General features: G+C 47.8%; 3 protein-coding genes across 5 annotated transcripts; 1 reads left to right on the top strand and 2 right to left on the bottom strand.

Annotated features, from left to right (window-relative positions):
* Nucleotides 1-62: 62 nt before the first annotated feature.
* Nucleotides 63-6,296, bottom strand: hook1 (hook microtubule-tethering protein 1). 2 transcript variants are annotated; one of them, XM_061297456.1, is made up of 22 exons: nt 6,181-6,296; nt 5,155-5,240; nt 5,013-5,085; nt 4,888-4,938; nt 4,525-4,657; nt 4,394-4,461; nt 4,239-4,301; nt 4,067-4,150; nt 3,443-3,606; nt 3,233-3,373; nt 2,958-3,159; nt 2,758-2,868; nt 2,602-2,689; nt 2,418-2,484; nt 2,208-2,348; nt 2,003-2,090; nt 1,894-1,925; nt 1,742-1,824; nt 1,579-1,679; nt 1,406-1,507; nt 1,276-1,344; nt 63-1,187 (listed from the first exon to the last, which is right to left on the bottom strand). In XM_061297456.1, exons 4-22 carry the CDS (start codon nt 4,909-4,911, stop codon nt 1,029-1,031), a joined length of 1,920 nt encoding a protein of 639 aa, XP_061153440.1. In that variant the 5' UTR covers nt 4,912-4,938; nt 5,013-5,085; nt 5,155-5,240; nt 6,181-6,296; the 3' UTR covers nt 63-1,028. The 2 variants fall into 2 exon arrangements, with proteins under 2 accessions (XP_061153440.1, XP_061153439.1); XM_061297455.1 differs by lacking the exon at nt 6,181-6,296 and adding an exon at nt 6,034-6,174.
* Nucleotides 6,297-7,315: 1,019 nt separating this feature from the next.
* si:dkey-183n20.15 (RING-HC_RNF170 domain-containing protein) lies at nt 7,316-9,335 on the top strand. Its single transcript, XM_061297850.1, has 6 exons — nt 7,316-7,344; nt 7,486-7,564; nt 7,829-7,925; nt 8,253-8,326; nt 8,539-8,649; nt 8,809-9,335. Exons 1-6 carry the CDS (start codon nt 7,316-7,318, stop codon nt 9,106-9,108), a joined length of 690 nt encoding a protein of 229 aa, XP_061153834.1. The 3' UTR covers nt 9,109-9,335.
* Nucleotides 9,336-9,426: 91 nt separating this feature from the next.
* pfas (phosphoribosylformylglycinamidine synthase) lies at nt 9,427-16,796 on the bottom strand. Of its 2 annotated transcripts, none has more exons than XM_061297878.1 (26): nt 16,608-16,796; nt 16,093-16,212; nt 15,823-15,958; nt 15,595-15,700; nt 15,327-15,525; nt 14,551-14,797; nt 14,356-14,480; nt 14,120-14,248; nt 13,916-14,053; nt 13,715-13,843; nt 13,537-13,610; nt 13,305-13,467; nt 13,182-13,243; nt 12,816-12,977; nt 12,522-12,746; nt 12,219-12,449; nt 11,934-12,114; nt 11,789-11,872; nt 11,575-11,730; nt 11,364-11,486; nt 11,122-11,267; nt 10,843-11,050; nt 10,595-10,686; nt 10,240-10,504; nt 9,965-10,105; nt 9,427-9,892 (listed from the first exon to the last, which is right to left on the bottom strand). In XM_061297878.1, exons 2-26 carry the CDS (start codon nt 16,208-16,210, stop codon nt 9,582-9,584), a joined length of 3,951 nt encoding a protein of 1,316 aa, XP_061153862.1. In that variant the 5' UTR covers nt 16,211-16,212; nt 16,608-16,796; the 3' UTR covers nt 9,427-9,581. The 2 variants fall into 2 exon arrangements, with proteins under 2 accessions (XP_061153862.1, XP_061153863.1); XM_061297879.1 differs by having other exon boundaries at nt 10,595-10,683.
* Between the last annotated feature and the right edge of the window lie 253 nt (nt 16,797-17,049).

The following is a 17,049-nucleotide window of genomic DNA, read 5'->3' as shown; positions in this document are numbered from 1 at the left end:
TCGCTGGCATCGGGACGAAATGTCTGTGGGTGCGCCAGAGACCGTAGGAGATTCGGAAAAGCTCATTTATATTCACAATTTTATTTTGTTCAACATTTCTCATTAGGTACAGATAAGCACCGAGCTATTTGACATACAAGAACCTGCATTTAGCTCTAACCAGGTTAGTACCTGTGGATATTAACACTTCCTTACAGCCTACTTGGGGTCAGATTATAGCATTAACCAAAAACCAGAATATTTATGAATAAAATCAATCCTGCGTGGGACATTTATATAATAAATAAAAAAATAAAAATAAAAAAAAAAGCTGGTGTTAAAAATCACAATATTATCAGTGCAACTGTACTAACATGATAGATGCTGGCTATCTCCTGATTGTACTTCACATAAGCTTTTATTTTGTTAAGCATATTTTAAAATAGTATTTTAGCAACTTCCTGGTAGGTGTGAGCGGTCGGTGGCCGGCACCAAATCGACCAAACCTCCCGTCGCGCCACTACAGTCAAATCCGACATTTATGTACAGAATGCAAGCTTGTGAGGGTCCTGTTCAGTCAGCGTGGGAAATATGACGTCGGATCAGATGGGCAACCTTAAATCCCGTCATCCCTTACGCGCGGACATGTTTAAGGTCACTTGAGGGTAGATGAGTCCCATAGCTCAGTGATTCCCGACCAATATGAGAGGTCGTCGAGAGCCGGGCTCGACTGATTCATCAGCAGGCGTATTATGTCAGATGATAATAAACGGCTGATTAAAAGCTGATAAAATCGTGCCTGATGAAACAGTAAATGCTGTTCAAATGGTGACAAGCTTCTTTTGTTGGAATTCTTTTCTTTTCAATCCTCCCTTTGGTGATTTTACATACATTTCGAGATTTTACTCAAGTAAACCTTTTTTTAAAAAAATAATGAAGAAAATTTACAGATTTCTTTTTTTTTTTTCCTGCTAAATATCAGAATCGACCTCAAATAATCCAATAAAGGTTGGGAAACACCGAGGGGAGGCACGTGGCTTGAAGCGGCCCTACTTTGAGGTGGCGCTGGGCACGCTGACGGAGAGCGCCCGGCGAGGGGCGTTGGACACTTGCCGCTGTTGGGACAAGAAGGACTGTCCGGGGGATAGCACCGGGCTGGCGCGGCCGCTCAAGCGTGACTCGATGGCCAGCCTCTGAAAGTTCAGACTCTGAGGGGAGACAGGCGTGTTCCTCCGTAATGTGGGCGACGGCGTGGAGACGACGGCGTGGGCGGCGCAGTCACATCTTTGACCTTACCTTGTTGTACCAGGCGGAGACTATCAGCTTCTCCTCATACTCACGCAGTCGGGCCTGCTCGCACTGACGCTGCGGGTGACAGGTTTTACTAAGTGCCATGTTTGTGAGTAAATGGACAATTGAGAATTACCTCCAGGTTGAGGATCTGTTTGTCTCTGTCTGCCAGCTGGTTTCTCAGTACCTGGATCTCAGCGGTGGCCGGGTTCAGTTTAGGGTCCAGAGCTTGGATCACCTGGAGGCAAGGACGCCAACGCTCTCAACTTCTTCAGGGCACCGAGGACAGCAAAAGACGAAGCGACTCACATTGCGAGCTTTCTCCAGGTACATTTTGTACCTTTCCTCCATGGCCCTCATGTCGTCGTCCTTCTTTTTCAGCGCGGCCATGAGCTCGTCCACCTTTAGCGCTAACCAAAACATTTGGACTCGTGAGCAGAGGCCCGTGTCGGCGTTTCGGCGTGAAACTCACAGTTCTGAGTGTTCTCGGGTTGCAAGTCCTCCAGCAGCTCTTTCTTCTTCAGTATTTCATCCTGAGCCTCATTCAGCTGGACCCTGAGGAAATAAGCACGTGTTCGCTTACTCCGCATATTTCAGCTTCCATCCTGATGGCTTACGGCTTACATGTGAGCATCCAGTTTCCGCTTCAGGTTTGACTGGAATAAGAAATATTTCATATTGATTCAAATTCTATCCTGATGGCACATCTGCCAAGAACTTTTGATGCACTCACATCATCGGGCTTGACCGCCTGACTCTGCAGCGCCTTCTGGAGGTCCTCAACTTGTTGCTGCAGCTCGCTGACCCGCTGGCGACTCAATCTGGAGGCAACACAAAGCGAGGAGGTTTCATTGCAACGTGAGGAGGTACACGAGAAATGACTCAAATTGGACCATATTGTCAGTGAGGTGTGACCAAGAATGGAGCGAGCCCGAAACCTGTTCTCTGTGTCCAGTTGGCTGTGACTCTTGTGAGCGTCTTCCAGCTGAGCCTGCAGGGAGGCGATCTTCTCCCTCTCAAATTCCTCCTGCTGCACTCTCAGCATTCTGTTTTCGTGCTGAAGCCTGATGAACTTCTCTCTACATGAAACCCCGAAACCAAGTCAAGCGGTCTCGCGGTGAGGAATCCTGGTATCGGGGCTGTTGTACCTGTGCTCGATGGGGATCAATTCTGCTGCCAGGTTGTCTTGACTGGGGCTCGTGGAAGGGAGCATCCCTGTAGAGTTTGGATTGTTTAGAACTTGGGAGATGGCTGAGCATCATCTCAACTAATTTTTTGATTTAAAAATCTGGGCTGGAAAAACTAAATGGCTACTTTCCGAATGCAGCGTACCTGCTTGGGAGAGCTGGTGCTGTTGGGCTTGGGTGCACCGAAGCTCCTCGTTGAGCTCCTTCAGAGAGTCTCGCTCCATGATGATGCGCTGCCGGTGGAGTGAAACGTTACAAATGCCGTCCCCTGTGATCCTCGACCATTTCCAGCGAGTCACACCTCTTTCTCCTTGGTCACCAGCTCGTGTTTCTCCTCCAGCTTTTTCAACTCAAAGGCCTGATTGTCCGCTCGCCTCGTTTCATCCGACAACTTTCTGTGGAGCTCTTGGACCTGATGGGGACGACCAGCATTTCTCACGTGATTGCTTTTGATCCAAATCAAATCATTTGCCTGACAGGCAATAAGTGGTCCAGCGCTACCTGCCGCTTGTACGTCTCCAGCTGTGCCCGGGCGGCATTGGCCTTGCGCAGTTCCTCCTCCAGGCTGACTGTGTTCTGCATGTAGATGGTATTGTTCTCCTCCAGAAGTTTCATCTGCCTCTTCAGGTCCCCCAGGTTCTCCAGCTTTCGCTTGTACGTCTCCACCGAGGCCTCCAGCATCACCACCCGGTCCGAACAGTTCCTGAAAGGTTGATGCAATCCAGGCATGAAAATGCAATGGAGGAAATCCATCTTTTAGACTCCACCAAACAAACCTCAGCACGTCCAGTTCGTCTTTGAGCGATCGCGACTCCTCCGCCAGGCCCGTGAGCTCGTCGTTGCGGTGCTGAACTTCCACCAGCTGCTTCTCCAGCTCCTCGCAGTGGATCCTGTAGTCGTCTTTGGCGGCCTCTAGCCTGAAGTACCCCCACCGCGTCTTAAAGCTTTGCTTCTATCTCCTCGTCATGGCGTTTTTTTCTACTCACCTGAAGTTCTCCTCCTGCAGCAATTCCAGCTGCTGCTGTAGCTGGCTGTGCTTCCTCCCTGACGGGGTGTTGGGGTCATCAAACGTGTCCAACTGATTGGCCCGGTCGGTCAGGATGTCATTCTCGGCCAACAGGCTGTTATGTTCCTCTTGGAGAATGGCCACCTGAAGTTCCAAGAATAGAAAACAAAGGTAACCTCAGAGGAGGAGCGTCTTCACGGTCCAGCAGTGGTGCAAGTTAATGCATGCACAAACAGTTAGTCATCGTGGACGTGCAAAATTATTCAATTCACACAGCATGGCCGCGAAGCGTCCCGATGGAGCCACCTGGTTAGCGTCAATATCCAAGCAGCACGGGGGGTTTAGTTCTGCGCACGCGGGACTTACCTGGTGGCCAAAAGGGACAAGTGAATCTCTCGAGAGTCTGGTTGAAGATGTGGATAGGTCAGTGCCTGCTCATGAGCGCTGTGTGAACGCAGAGTGCTGGGCAGACTGGATAAGCTAACAGTCCTTCTGCCACAGCAGCTCCAGACAATAGCGAGATTTTGTTTACATTGACCCGCAGACATGCGCGTGTGTGCTCTCGCTGTGTGTGTGTGTGCGTGTTTAGAAGAAGCAAAGTCACCTGCTGGTCCAACTCCTGGCAGCGTTGTGCGAGGGCTTCCTTCTCAGAGGAAAGTTCTGACACTTCCTCCAAAGCTTTTCTTAGCTTGAGACATGCACACGACAATCTAAATTAATAGTTAGCTTTTTTTTGTGATTTCCATGAAGTGCTTTTATTTTGATTTTATACTGACCTGCTGTTCCAGGTCCCCAGAAAGCTCTGCTCCTAAGGGTGTCATGGTCTCTCTATGTAGGAGCTGCAAATGAATGAATGAATGGATAGAAAAAGCAGGCCTTTCATCCATTCACTCCACAGCAAGCAGTATGTGATGGCTAATCATGCTCAGACCTCCTGTATGGCCGCCATGACGACGTGCTGCACAGATTCCTCAAGTGTCATGATGTTCTGGATATATTCTACAAATAGAGAGAATTCATCGTCACAGCCCAAAGCGCAGGAACGTGTGATGAGCACCGCACCTTGCTTGCGCTCGCATCTGACGGCGCAGCCCAGGACGAGCTGCAGCAGCCTGCCCAGCTCCACGGGGTCCGAGTGCTCGGCAACCAGGGCCACGTCTGGTAAGGGGAAGTCAGACAGCCCCTGGACCAAGACCTAGCACCAAGTACAGCGAGTTACACCGAGCACAAAAAAGGTCAACCTTTTGCCTCGACCGCCTGAAGATGTGATTACATTAGCGCATACCAGACTTAATCCCAGCTTTATTAGTCACAATGCAGCCTGTTTTCTTTCTTGTGCGTCTTGCTAACAACACAACGATGCGCCTCGATGGACATATGCTCACAATGAACGAGATGAGCAGGCGCAGTGACCTTCCAGCATACCTCGTTGTAATACTCTAGCACCATCTGCAGGATCTTCTTCAGGTTGTTCCACTATGGAGGTCACGCACACACATTCAGAGATAAGATTATTAGGTCATACGGTGCAACTAGAAGCTGTTTGCTACCTTCAGCCTCCAGTTGTCATCCACGTCTGTTTTGATGCGAGCGAGCCATCCGTCGGTGAACCATGAAGGATCTCTGCACAACACACAACCAGCAAAGTTAAAAAAATTAAAAAAGTGCATCACTTCATGTGTGTCTCCTCACATTTGCTGCAGAGTCTGTGATATGGTGACTCCGGTGGTCAGGTCTTCTACTGTTGTGCATGGTGCAGAGTTGTTGAATGTTTGCAGCTGGGGAAGAGATAAAAAAAGTACAAAATGTTTCCTTACTAAACACCTGCAGTTATTTTCTTATTTGATAGGTTAACCTACTTTTGGCAATGTTACTTAGAGAAACTAGGTTTAATTAAAAGGATGTCGTCGCTAGTCTGCTGGTTAAACAGATTTGTGTTCTAAATGCAGTCACTTGGAGCTGCATAGGCCAAGTGGCTCACCTAAGAACTCTAAGTGAACTTGACACTCCTCGCACAAGTACATTCCGACAAGAAAATCCCATGACTAAGTGCCTTACCAAAGGCATTTGATTCAGTTGCTCAAAAACTACTAGTGGTATCGGTATTCAGTATCGGTGCGTACTCGGAGTGAATATTTTCTCGCACCAATTTCAGGTCCTCCCAAATTAAACTTGAGACGTGAAATTTCATCAAATGAGTTCAAAAGTTACATTTTGTAAGGCAAGAACGTGTCTATCAAACCCATTAAAGAAATGAGGACATAATTAGATGAATTAACCAGATTAATGTATGAATTGGGGGATGTCGTCTCGGGACTCCAACCTGGCAACCTGTTTACATTAGCAATGGCAAGCGACTCCCCATTACGATAATACTGTACAAGCATACTATATACTGTTGAACACAACTTAAATTAAAATTTGAAATGACTCGTTGTGTTGTTCGATAATACCTGACGCTTATCTACTTTAGTCACGCATTTTTAATGGAAGAACCCGACCAGACCACCTCCGAACAGGTGCTGCCTTGGCCATTGACTGGTTACAGTGTGTCACAAACATAAAACTTACCCATATTATGAGGCTTTCAACCAAAACCGTTTTGCTCTCGTCCATTTCTCGACTAGGCAAATAAATACATCGATGACTTCCTCTCTACCTGTCCGCCAACCCCGTCCTCGCTCCCCGTTCTTTCTCTTTTTTTGCATTTGACCTCACCTGCTGTCGCGAAGTAAAGCTTTAACGTCAACTACGTAGAAACGGTGGACGTAACAGTCGCTCCACCATAAATGGCGTAAAGGCGAACGTGGATAGCGTATTGCCACTTACGCCTTATTTTCTTTAAGGTTTCCTCGCAGGCGGTGTATCCAATCAGCGTCGATACGTTTAAAGATTGACAGCTGTTTAAACCAATAGCGGGAGAAAAATAGTTATTTCCCCGCCTTCTTTTTATTCCGTTTAAAGGGCCAGACCAACTAAAAAGTACTAGCAATTTAATTAAGAATCGTGCATAAGTGTTGCTTGAGTTACTTGAAATTAATTATGATATAATTTATTAATATAAATATAACATACACAGTAAGTCATTTTATCTTCTGAAATATTTTGTGCCTGATAATCCATTTTCGATAGGGGTTCTCATAAATGCATTCAACTCAATCTACCGCAGTCATAAAAGTGCAGTAATAAAACAAAATAGCAATTTGACTTGAAATTTCTCAAAAATGGACCGTCACTCACTTTACCTTTGATTGCTCAAATTAAAGGCAAGACACACAAAACCTTATGATGTTTCATGGTGACACAAGACTGGACTTTGCAGCAGCCTCTGTGAGGCGGGCCAGGTCTTTTATCTCTCATTCAAGACTGAACCCATCCTGACCCCCCCCTGACTGATGAGTGCTATTTTTAGATGACCTGTTGCATGTGTAGTGCTTACTAGTTTAAGGTCACTTGGGATGACGGAAGCAATTCAATATTTGCTAGAGGGTGGTCTTATAGAAAATATTTCACCATACAATTATCATTACGCTTTTTATGGTATCATAATGAGGTAGAATGACATGTCAGGTAAATAATTGTAAGTGGGCATGGTCTGGTTTGGCCTTAACCTGCCAGTCGTGTGACCGACGTTGGAATGGAAATGACGTTTTATGGCTTGTGGGATTGTTTTTCCGTGTTAATTTGCTAATCTCACCAGCAGCGTGAGTTCAAGGGGTTACTTAGTACTCGTACCGTACAAAACCGGAGAGGAGAACGCGGTTGATGATTAACAGGCAGATGTCATTTAGGCCACACTACTGCTGGCGAGCCGCATTTCACTTCCTCGTCACCAGTTTGCTTCTGCTTCACTATGAACATCTCCAAGATCTCCATGATCAGGTCAGGTTAGACATCCAGCATCACTTTTCAATTTAAATGGAATGCAATTGCGCACCAAAAATGTGTTACTCCGGAGTAGGGATTGGCAACTTAGATGATGGAGAGGACGTGTGTTTACCTTGGTCTCTTGTCATATCACAGATGGCGCCGATTGCCTTCTCAAGATCCAACGGGTCAGGGTCAACCCGGCTCGGTCCAAGGCCAGACACCACCAAGCATGGTAAGAATGTCATCGTTTCATTTGGACTTGGTTTGTTGTTCATCTTCCTTTTTATTTCTCCTATGATGGAATTGCAATGAAAATGTTAGCTTTACAGATGCCACATCAACTGTAGATTCTATTTTGGAACTAAGATGGATGACAAGTTGTAAAAACACGAATATAATGCTGCCGCTCCCTTTTATTGTAGCTCGAACAAGGCCATCGTTGTGTTTTCTTCCCCTCCCATCTACTTCCTTCATCAAGTGATTTTACTGTCTGCAGTTTTGTCCACCGACAAGCCAGCGAGAGCGACATTGTCCAGTGTGCCTTCAGGCGGCCAGCTTTCCCGTGCAGACCAACTGCGGACATCTATTCTGCGGTACGAGAATCAGCGGCTGTTTTTTTTGCCATGCAAAATGGCGCTCTACGGTTTGTGTGTTTAATACATCAGTGCGGCCTGAGGGCCATCTGTTCACTGATGACTAATTCTTTTTAGCTGACTTAACTGCCTTGATGGGTAAAACAAACACAATGTTTTGTAATATTTGCACATTTGATTAGTATTATTTAGATGCTTTTATGTTTGTGTATTGCAGATACATTACAGATATTTTGATAAATTATGTTACTTTTAGTACTGTCATTTTTTATTTTACAATTGATTTGAATAGGTTTAATAATTTTCATCTTTTCCCTGTTTTTGCAGCTCCATGTTTGATCGCCTATTGGAGACACGGCTCATGGTTAGATGCAGTCAACTGTCCCCTCTGTAGGCAAAAGGTATTAAGCTACATTGCAGTGAGCCTCTGTTATTTGTGGGGGGATAGTGACTCCACAAATGCAAAATTTGTAATTGCACGTAGGTGCCACTAGATGGTGGTAAAGCACTTAAAACAAATGATGGTAAAACATCACATTCATAAATACTTGACAGTATCATATGTATGTGTTTGAATGGAGTGAGAAAGTTCCAAATTGGAATTTCTACTCAGGTTAGCGTCATGTGTCAACTGTTTAATGAGAGCCGACCGGACCAGCAGTCCAAGGACGTTCTGAGCCAAATAAGCGACTACAACAAACGCTATTCTGGAGCGCCCAGACGGGTCAGTACATGCTGAAGAAATTTGGTTTTAAGATTTTAATTTGTATTTTCAATTAATTATTTTACATATTTTGGGGTATTTTTTTTTGTCAGCATGATTTTTTTTTAAATTATTTACATTCTCTTGTAAATTTTGCATACCACTCCTTTCCGTTTCCAGATACGAGACTACCTGTCGGACGCGCCCGTCCTCTTGCAGCTGGCGTTCCGCAGCCCGGGCACCCCAGGTGGTTTGGTGTGGCTCTTCTTCTTGAGGGTGGCGGTGTGCTGCGCCGGCGCCGCCGTCTCCGCAGCCTCTCCGACGGGTTCCCCGAAAGCACCCCTTTCCCTAAGCGGCCTTTTGGGGCTGATGGACGACCTGGTGGTGGTGGTCTTGCTCCTTCTGTGCATCCTCAACGTCAATCATCAGATGGCGCCGGAGGGAGGGCGCTCTGCCGGTACCAGAATCGTGGCCAGCTAGAACATTAAATCATTTCCAAATCATTATGTGCAATAAATAATCGGCATTCTTCTAATCAGGACCGAACGTTCCTGTAAATATAGTATATCGTGTAAAATAAAAAATTTGTTTTCTGTCAAATAAAATTTGTTTATATTATTTCTTTCTGTACATATATTTACTTTTAAATATTTGTATGCTTTACTACTATTAAATTCATTATTACTTTGATACCTTACATTTTTAGATATTTTTTTAAGAACTTTCAACATGTATTTTTTACTTGTTAATATTTTTTTCATTTCAATTTTATTTTTACATTAATAATAAAAAACAATGTTTGAATGTTTAGTTTGCATTTTATTTTTTGTCAAATTTCACTTGGACAATTGTTGACCTTTTTTTGAAAACAAAATATTTTAAAGGCAAAAAAAATCTAAAGGTGGAAAAAGTACAGCAGTAACAATGGGGGGGAAAAAAACCCAAAGGTGCATTCAGCAATTTTGGCTACACCAGGCGGCGGCATTACGGAACATGCGCAACCATGGCGATGTTTCGAGTTGTGGTCTGAAGCTCCGGGGCGCCCATGGCCACTGCCAGCCCAGTGTGCATCGCTCCGGGTGGGGCATCATAGCCAGGTGTCTGCCGTCCCCGGAGCTCAGGCCTGCCACGCCTTGCGGCGAGCCGTTAGGGTTCAGGGGATACTCTTCGGTGGGTTGGCCGGCGTCGTCCAGGTAACGGACTGGGGCCAGGCCACCCGAGGTGATGTCATCAAGAACCCGTGAATTACGGAACTGCATCAAACCTATGCAGGGGGGGGGGGGTGAAATTGTGTTCAATGTGTATCAATGAATCAAGCGTTCGGTCGGCGAGGTACCTTCTCCGTGAGCCACCCAAACACCCAGAGCCGAGCCTTCCATGCCGGAAAGCCACACGGACGGTGACGCCTGGATCCCCACAGTGACAAAGCGAGACTCGAATCTGCCCGACTTGTTGTGGGTCAGAACCACGTCGGACGCTGGGGGACGGAAAAATAAAACCGACAGAGTCGACGTTTGAAATAGACCAAGTGCTACCGAATACTCGAACGTGACCTATTAATGGGCCAATATTGGCCTTTTTCAAAGTGGGCCGAAGGAAAATGCATCTCACCTGCGCCATCTTGGCTCTCTCCCACCCAGCCCAGCAGAGCGAGCAGCTGGCAGCCGTTGCAAATGCCCAGGCTCAGCGTGTCAGCCCTCTGCCGGAAGCGTTCAAACTGGGCTTTGGCGGCGGCGTTGTAGGCCACCGTGGCGGCCCAGCCTTTGGCCGAGCCCAGCACGTCTGCGTAGCTGAAGCCTCCCACAAACACCACGGCCTTGAATGGCTCCAGTGTGATGGCGGCCGAGCACAGGTCCTGCATGGTCACGTCCCACACCTACAAACCAGTGGACAGACAGAGAAAAAAATTATGCAGAGCACAATTTGTAACCAAAGCCAGATTGAATTGAAAATCTTGCGCACCGACCTCAAATCCCGCCATGTGGAGAGAAGTCGACATTTCTCGATCGCCGTTGCTGCCTTCCTCCCTCACCACGGCCACACGAGGCTGCGCCGCTGCTTCAACAAAACACATTAGAGGTATAACGATTCATCAACAACTAATCGATTATCAAATGAATCCATGATTATTTTGATCCTACGAATTTCAGCCTCAGTTGTAAAAATTCTCAGGTCCTCCAGGAGACCAGACATTATTTTTGGAGTTAGTCTCACCAAGCTGCTTGCAAAGAGGCATCTCAGACGGATCAAAGGTCACTTTAAAAGTAGGCTGTGTCCTCCTGGCGAGCCCCTCCTCTTCCTGTTGAACGCAGAGCTCGTCGGCCTGCAGGCGCTCCAGCCGGAAGCTGGTCTCCTCCCACAATGCTCGGAGGACAGGCAAGGGTTCCCTCAGCACTTGTTGTCCGTCCACGCGCACCGTCACCTGGAGAAAGTGCAACCATATAGAAAGTGAAGATGGCGGAGATTAGGGAGATGATGAAGAGGAGGTCTCACCATGGCCTCGGGACCGAAGCCGCTGGTTCTGCCGATGCGGTGACACGCAACGCCACCATCGAGGAATCTGCAGGCCACGGTTTCGTCATTGGGCTCGGACACCTCCAGAAGAAGACCCAGTTCTTCGCTGAAGAGCACCTCCAAGACTGCATCGAGGATCAAGACACTTCATTAGGTACACCAGCACACGCTCTGTTTTTTCTAATCCTCAAAGATGCTAATAATGTGGCCATCTCTCTCACCTCCCGGGGCTCCCTGTGACGGCACATCTACGTCCACGCCTCGGTTTCCAGCAAACGCCATCTCCAGTACACAGGAAATGAGGCCTCCGTCGCTGATGTCGTGTCCTGCGCTCAGCAGACCATCTGAGGGGAGCGCGCATTGCATCTCATTACAGCAAATGCTCAAAATACTCTAAAAACGTTGACGATGCATTTCAAAAGGCAAACTGACCGCTGATTAGCGACTGAGTGATGTTGAAGCAGGCGGCCAGGAGTTGTGGCTGGTCCATATCAGGAGAACAATTTCCAAGCTGAGCGTAGCATTGAGCCAGAGCCGAACCACCCAGACGGTGCTGGCCCGGGCTGAGAGGAACCCACAGCAGCACACCTGCAGACACGAGTCAAAGGTAAGGACAGAACACCTCTTTGGTCTATGTGTGCATTACCTTTGCCATCTGGATCCTCAAGATCAGGCGTGACAGTGGCACTAATGTCTGGACACACGGCATAGGCCGAGATAACCAGAGCTCCTGGAACACAAGCAAAGTAAGAAACGAAGCAGGTGGCACAGAGTGACATTTGCGAGCACACCTGGAGCTTTGACAGTCTCCTTCCCAACACGCGCGGCCATACTCAGCGAGTCCTTGCCGCCGTCGATGGCCACGCCCAGCTCCCCCATCACCTTACACATGGCTCGGCACGACTCCCAAAGGAGCGCCCCCTCGCCGGGCAGCTTGGCGGCCCACATCCAGTTCCCGCTGCATTTCACATCCTAGAACAGACCCAAAACATTTTAAAGTTGTACCTTGACTTGCAAGTCGTCTCCAACGTCAAGGTGCGAATTTATTGTTTTGTCACGATGAGGCGTCGGCTCACCTTTAGCGCAGTGACTTGGGCAAACATCAAGTTGGTGAGCGCTTCGCCGACCGCCATGCGAGCTCCCGCCGCCGCGCTCACCAGCGCTTTGATGGGCTGCTCGCCAATGGCCGTCGCCGCCCCTTGCAGGCCAAGCGGCGACAGAGCCACCACGGCCACATCTGCCAGCGGCGTGTGAAGGGGGCCCACGCACTGTTGCTGGGCCACCAAACCCGTCACGGACCTGTCCACCTGCACCAAATTCGCAAATTGATTTGATTGAATTTATTCTTGTATTCACGACAACAAGTAACAAGAACAAACCTTATTGGTCAGGTAGCGTTTGGAGGCCACAGCGGGCAAGCGTAGAACTCGCTCCAGGGCGTCTCTGACCGTCAGCCCAGCGGGAAGCTGCAGCGGCTGAAGCACGGGGCTCAAGCGCTCCATCCTGAACTCCTTCTGGGGCATCTTGCCTAGCACCCATTCCAGCTGCAGGTCCACAGGATGGCGCCCGTTACCGACTGCGCCCTCGTCGTCCACCAACACAATCTGATGGAAAACAGAAGCTAGGACTCAATTCAAGAAGAACCCTGATACGTCCCAGACAAAGATGCGCACCTTGCCATCGCCGGTGATGTTCCCCACAAAGTCCACAGGGCATTTCTCACGTTGGCACACCCTCTCCAAGAAGGCGCGGTCTGACGGGCGTAGCAGCAGGGCGTCGCTCTCCTGATACTCAGCTCCCCACAGCTCCAGCACACTCAGTGTCGGGTCGCCTTTCTGAAATGACAAACTGATTTTATTACACTCACATTTTTTTCTGTCGGATTTGCCGTTTCTTATCAGAATGAATGGAACCGGACTCCAACTGTTTCATTTATACACAGATTACTTTGAGTGAAACTCACAACGCCTTCAAACGCCGCATTGCTGGGCTCAAAAAGTACCTTTGAGCTTTCATCTGATTTTTACGTTTCATCTCACCTGGAATCGGCTGCAGTAGATGACAGCACCAGCAGGCTCGCTCAGTTCCTTTAGAACATTTCCTGGAAAGGAAAAAAAAAGTGAGTTTCATCATTAAATCGCCTGGGAAACATTCCCTCCTACCGTTTCCTCCCGCTCCCTGGTCATGAATGCTGCAGATGGGGTTGGCGCCGCCGCCGCCTCGTTCCAGGCAGGCCCTCAGCGCTCGATTCATCTTCTGTTCCATCTCGGCGTCTCCTCGCTGCACGGCGCCCAAGTCTCTATCGCTGGAGTTGTCGCCTTGCACCTGTCGGGCGCCAAAACGGATTGGAGCGTTAATATGAAGCCACTGAACATCACACAACAGTGGGCATACTTGAACAGATGAAGCCGCTCCTCCTCCCACGCCGATTCGATACACCGGGCCCCCAATCTTCACCACTTCCATACCTGAGTGACGAATGCGAGACTGTCGATTAATATTAACGATTACACTAACTTACCACAAAATGAGGAAAGAGAGCCCAAACAAGAGTTATGTTTATTATTATTACCTTTCTCTGGCTGCTCTTTCTTGACATGTGCATCCTCAATGGAACCGAGTCCTCCGCTGAACATGATGGGCTTAATCCACTCTCGCCGTTCCCCACTGGGCACCCGCATGCCAAAGGATCGGGCGAATCCTGGTCAATTAAATATCAGTTGTTTTTTTTCCTGTTGTCACAATTGTGTGTGCAGATGTTTCATCTACCCACCTGACAGAACCGGCTCTCCAAACTTGTTCCCGTAGTCCGAGGCGCCGTTGCTGGCCTCGATGGCCACCTGCAACGGCGGGGCGAAGCTGGTGGGGTACTCCCATCCGTCGCCATCTTGCTCCCAGGGAAGCGAGTAACCTGAAGAGCACGTCGGAAGGCGTTAAAGTGTGTGTGCGTGGCTTTGAGAGCCGGTGAGTCTCGGACCTGGTATGTGCAAGTTGCCAAAGCAGTATCCGGCGGTGCCGGCGATGACGTGGCCTCCCTGCCCGGCGCTCTGGACGTCTCGTATGCGGCCCCCGGTGCCCGTGGTGGCGCCGCTAAATGGAGCCACGCCTGCGCATTTAACCACGACACACTTATAGAGCGAAATTGATAAAAAGGGCACATTATTATTTCACAGTGTGAAATTAAACAAGTCAATCTTGTGTTCAAGATCTGACCGGTTGGGAAGTTGTGCGTCTCAGCAGTGAAGATGACATGTCGAAGCGACCGGCGTGTTTCATAGGGACTGGCTCGCGAAGTATCTTTGGGGTAGAAGCACTCCAGCTCCATGCCTTTGATACCACTAAACAAACACACAAACACACATTGAAGTGGCGCACAAACACCCAGTGTGTTGTTTGCTTATGTCGAACCTGCTGTTGTCGCAGAACTTGATGACATTGTTGCCGTTGCTGTGCTTCTGCGTGTCCATGATGAGACGGAAGAGCGTCTCCTCCTGTTCCTGCCCGTCGATGAACACGCGGCCTCGGAAGAACCAGTGGCGGCTGTGCTCGCTGTTGGACTGGGCCAGGTCGAAACACTCCACGCTGGTCGGGTTCTGCTTGATCTTCTGGAACATTGCCGTGTACAAGTCCAGATCCCAGGGGTCAAAGGCCAGTCCTATGTGAGGCAGACGCATGAGAGCTTGACTTGGGTTCTTTGACTCCATATTTGTGACTTTGGAAAGTATATCATGAGGACTTTTTTTTTTTTTCCTCGTTTGTAATTTAAATTTGTTCAAGAAATATTTTCTGTCATGTCATTTGGATGAATTTGATTTTTCAATTTTGTTTTCATCCAATATTTGTTTGAATTTTTTTCCCCAATATTTGTGAATTGTCCATTTAATACATTTACAGTTGTCTAATATTTTCACCAAATATACACCCAGTATTTTTTCTAACATCATAATATTTTTGAGTGTGCCATATTAATGGTCACTTCCTCTACGTGTGGTCACGCACAAGCACGTGCAAGATAATGAGAAGCATGGCGGTGGTGTGACTAGCAATAACATTAGTGCAGGCTCATGTGACACCATTACAGACAGCAGTCACACTGAAAACGGGCCGTGAAGAAGAGAACAGAAAATTGATATGTACGCGAATGAGGGATTAAACTAGGAAGGGAAATGAAAAGACAATTTTACCCAGCTGGTCATTGGCTTTCTCCAGCGCCGCTCGCCCGCCGCTCAGGACGTCCACCTCAAACACGGGCTGCGCTTGAGCGTCCACGGCGAAGGAAGCGACGGGACGCTCATAGACGCATTCCGTCATGCTATCATGCAGGAGGACGATCAGATTCTTCACGTCCTTCTGGAACTTGGTCGTGTCCCCATCGTCCTTCGGCTTGAGGAGGAGAAGACACAGGAATTGATCACACAAATATATTCCTTATTTCTTTTGAGGCATGCTCACCTTGATAAGGAACCTCCGTGACAATTCTACTCGTGTGACGTTAGCAAGGCCGGCGCTCTGGCAGATGGAGACGGCATTGGTGGACCACGCAGTGGAGAAGTTCAGCCTGAAGAGCACAATTGGTAGTTTGTATTGTTTTCTAAGCAGGTCGGCTGAATTTTTGATTACTTTCTTCTTCAAAATATTTTTAATCAATCCAAGAAAAAAAAATATATCACCACACAGTACCTAGGTCCGATCTCCACCAGAGTAGCCCCGTCACCCTCTTTTAGTTTGGGCGTCTCACTGAGCGTTTGTGCCTGTAGCGGCGGTTGGAACAACCAGATGAGGACCTCCTTGTGTTCTGCACTCAAACTGTTGCTTCCTGCCGCACACAGAGATAATTATCATTAATTATACAGACTATGAAAAGTCTACACACCCCTGTGCAAATGCCATTTGCACAGTTGTGTTGATTTTAAATGTCTACTGGCTGTCAGGTATTTATTTTGCACTTACCCGTCAGCTCCACGTTGTAGCAAAGCTCCGTGGAGATGGACAGCTGGGGGTAGAGCTTGACCGCCTGCTGAAGGCTCCGCTCCTTCACCTCACCGCCGTAAAATCTCACCACAGCCATGACTGACAGATGAAAAGATTGGTAGAAGTTGGGACATAATATTATTTTATCATTGTCTCTAAAATGTTGTCACACACACGATGAGGCTCAGACGCTTGTCTCACACGCACACAACTCAGAAACACACACTTATAGCTACACACACATAAACACTCACACACATAAACACACGTGATGGCAAACGTTGTGCCGCACAATCACACAACTTCACATTCTTTTCTCAGCAAAGTACGACATTGTATATTCTTCTTTTGTTACTGAACGACTACCAGGAGATCAACGAAGACAAATTCATATCTTTAATTTTTTTGAGGTGATTTAGCGCCATTAGTTACGATAGAAGCTAAACTAGCTGCTAGCTTAGTCCCCCCCTCTCAAAAAAAGTTAGCTAACTTACGTTAAAGTGTGTGAGTGAGATGTTCTTTTCGTCCCCGAAGAAGGTAACGAATAGTCGGGAGGGAGGTGACGACGTGACGGTGCTGGTTGGTGCTGTGGTGGAGGCTGACAGAATGGATGGAAAGCGAGTGACAGCCGCGTGGACTTCACTTGGAGAAGCGGACAAGGAGGTGCTGCTCTGCGCAGGCGCAGTGCTTATCTCGAGGCGCGAAGAAGGATGACGACCTTGTGACACTTGAACGCATCACGGGCCACAACAGAGGAGAATTGATCGAGTTTATCGCCACCAATAAATCAGTTAATAGTCGATTTTTTAATCATCTAATCCTATTTTTGTAGCATTGTTTTGTAGATTTATATTTTGCATTCTTTTCCAACATTTTGCACTTCCCTCTATTTTTAATTTTCCAATATTTGCCAATCTTTTGTGCACCACTGTACTT

The sequence above is a fragment of the Syngnathus typhle genome, linkage group LG14 (genome assembly GCF_033458585.1).
Source record: "Syngnathus typhle isolate RoL2023-S1 ecotype Sweden linkage group LG14, RoL_Styp_1.0, whole genome shotgun sequence".
Taxonomy (NCBI): domain Eukaryota; kingdom Metazoa; phylum Chordata; class Actinopteri; order Syngnathiformes; family Syngnathidae; genus Syngnathus; species Syngnathus typhle.
This window is presented reverse-complemented; position numbering and strand designations above follow the sequence as displayed.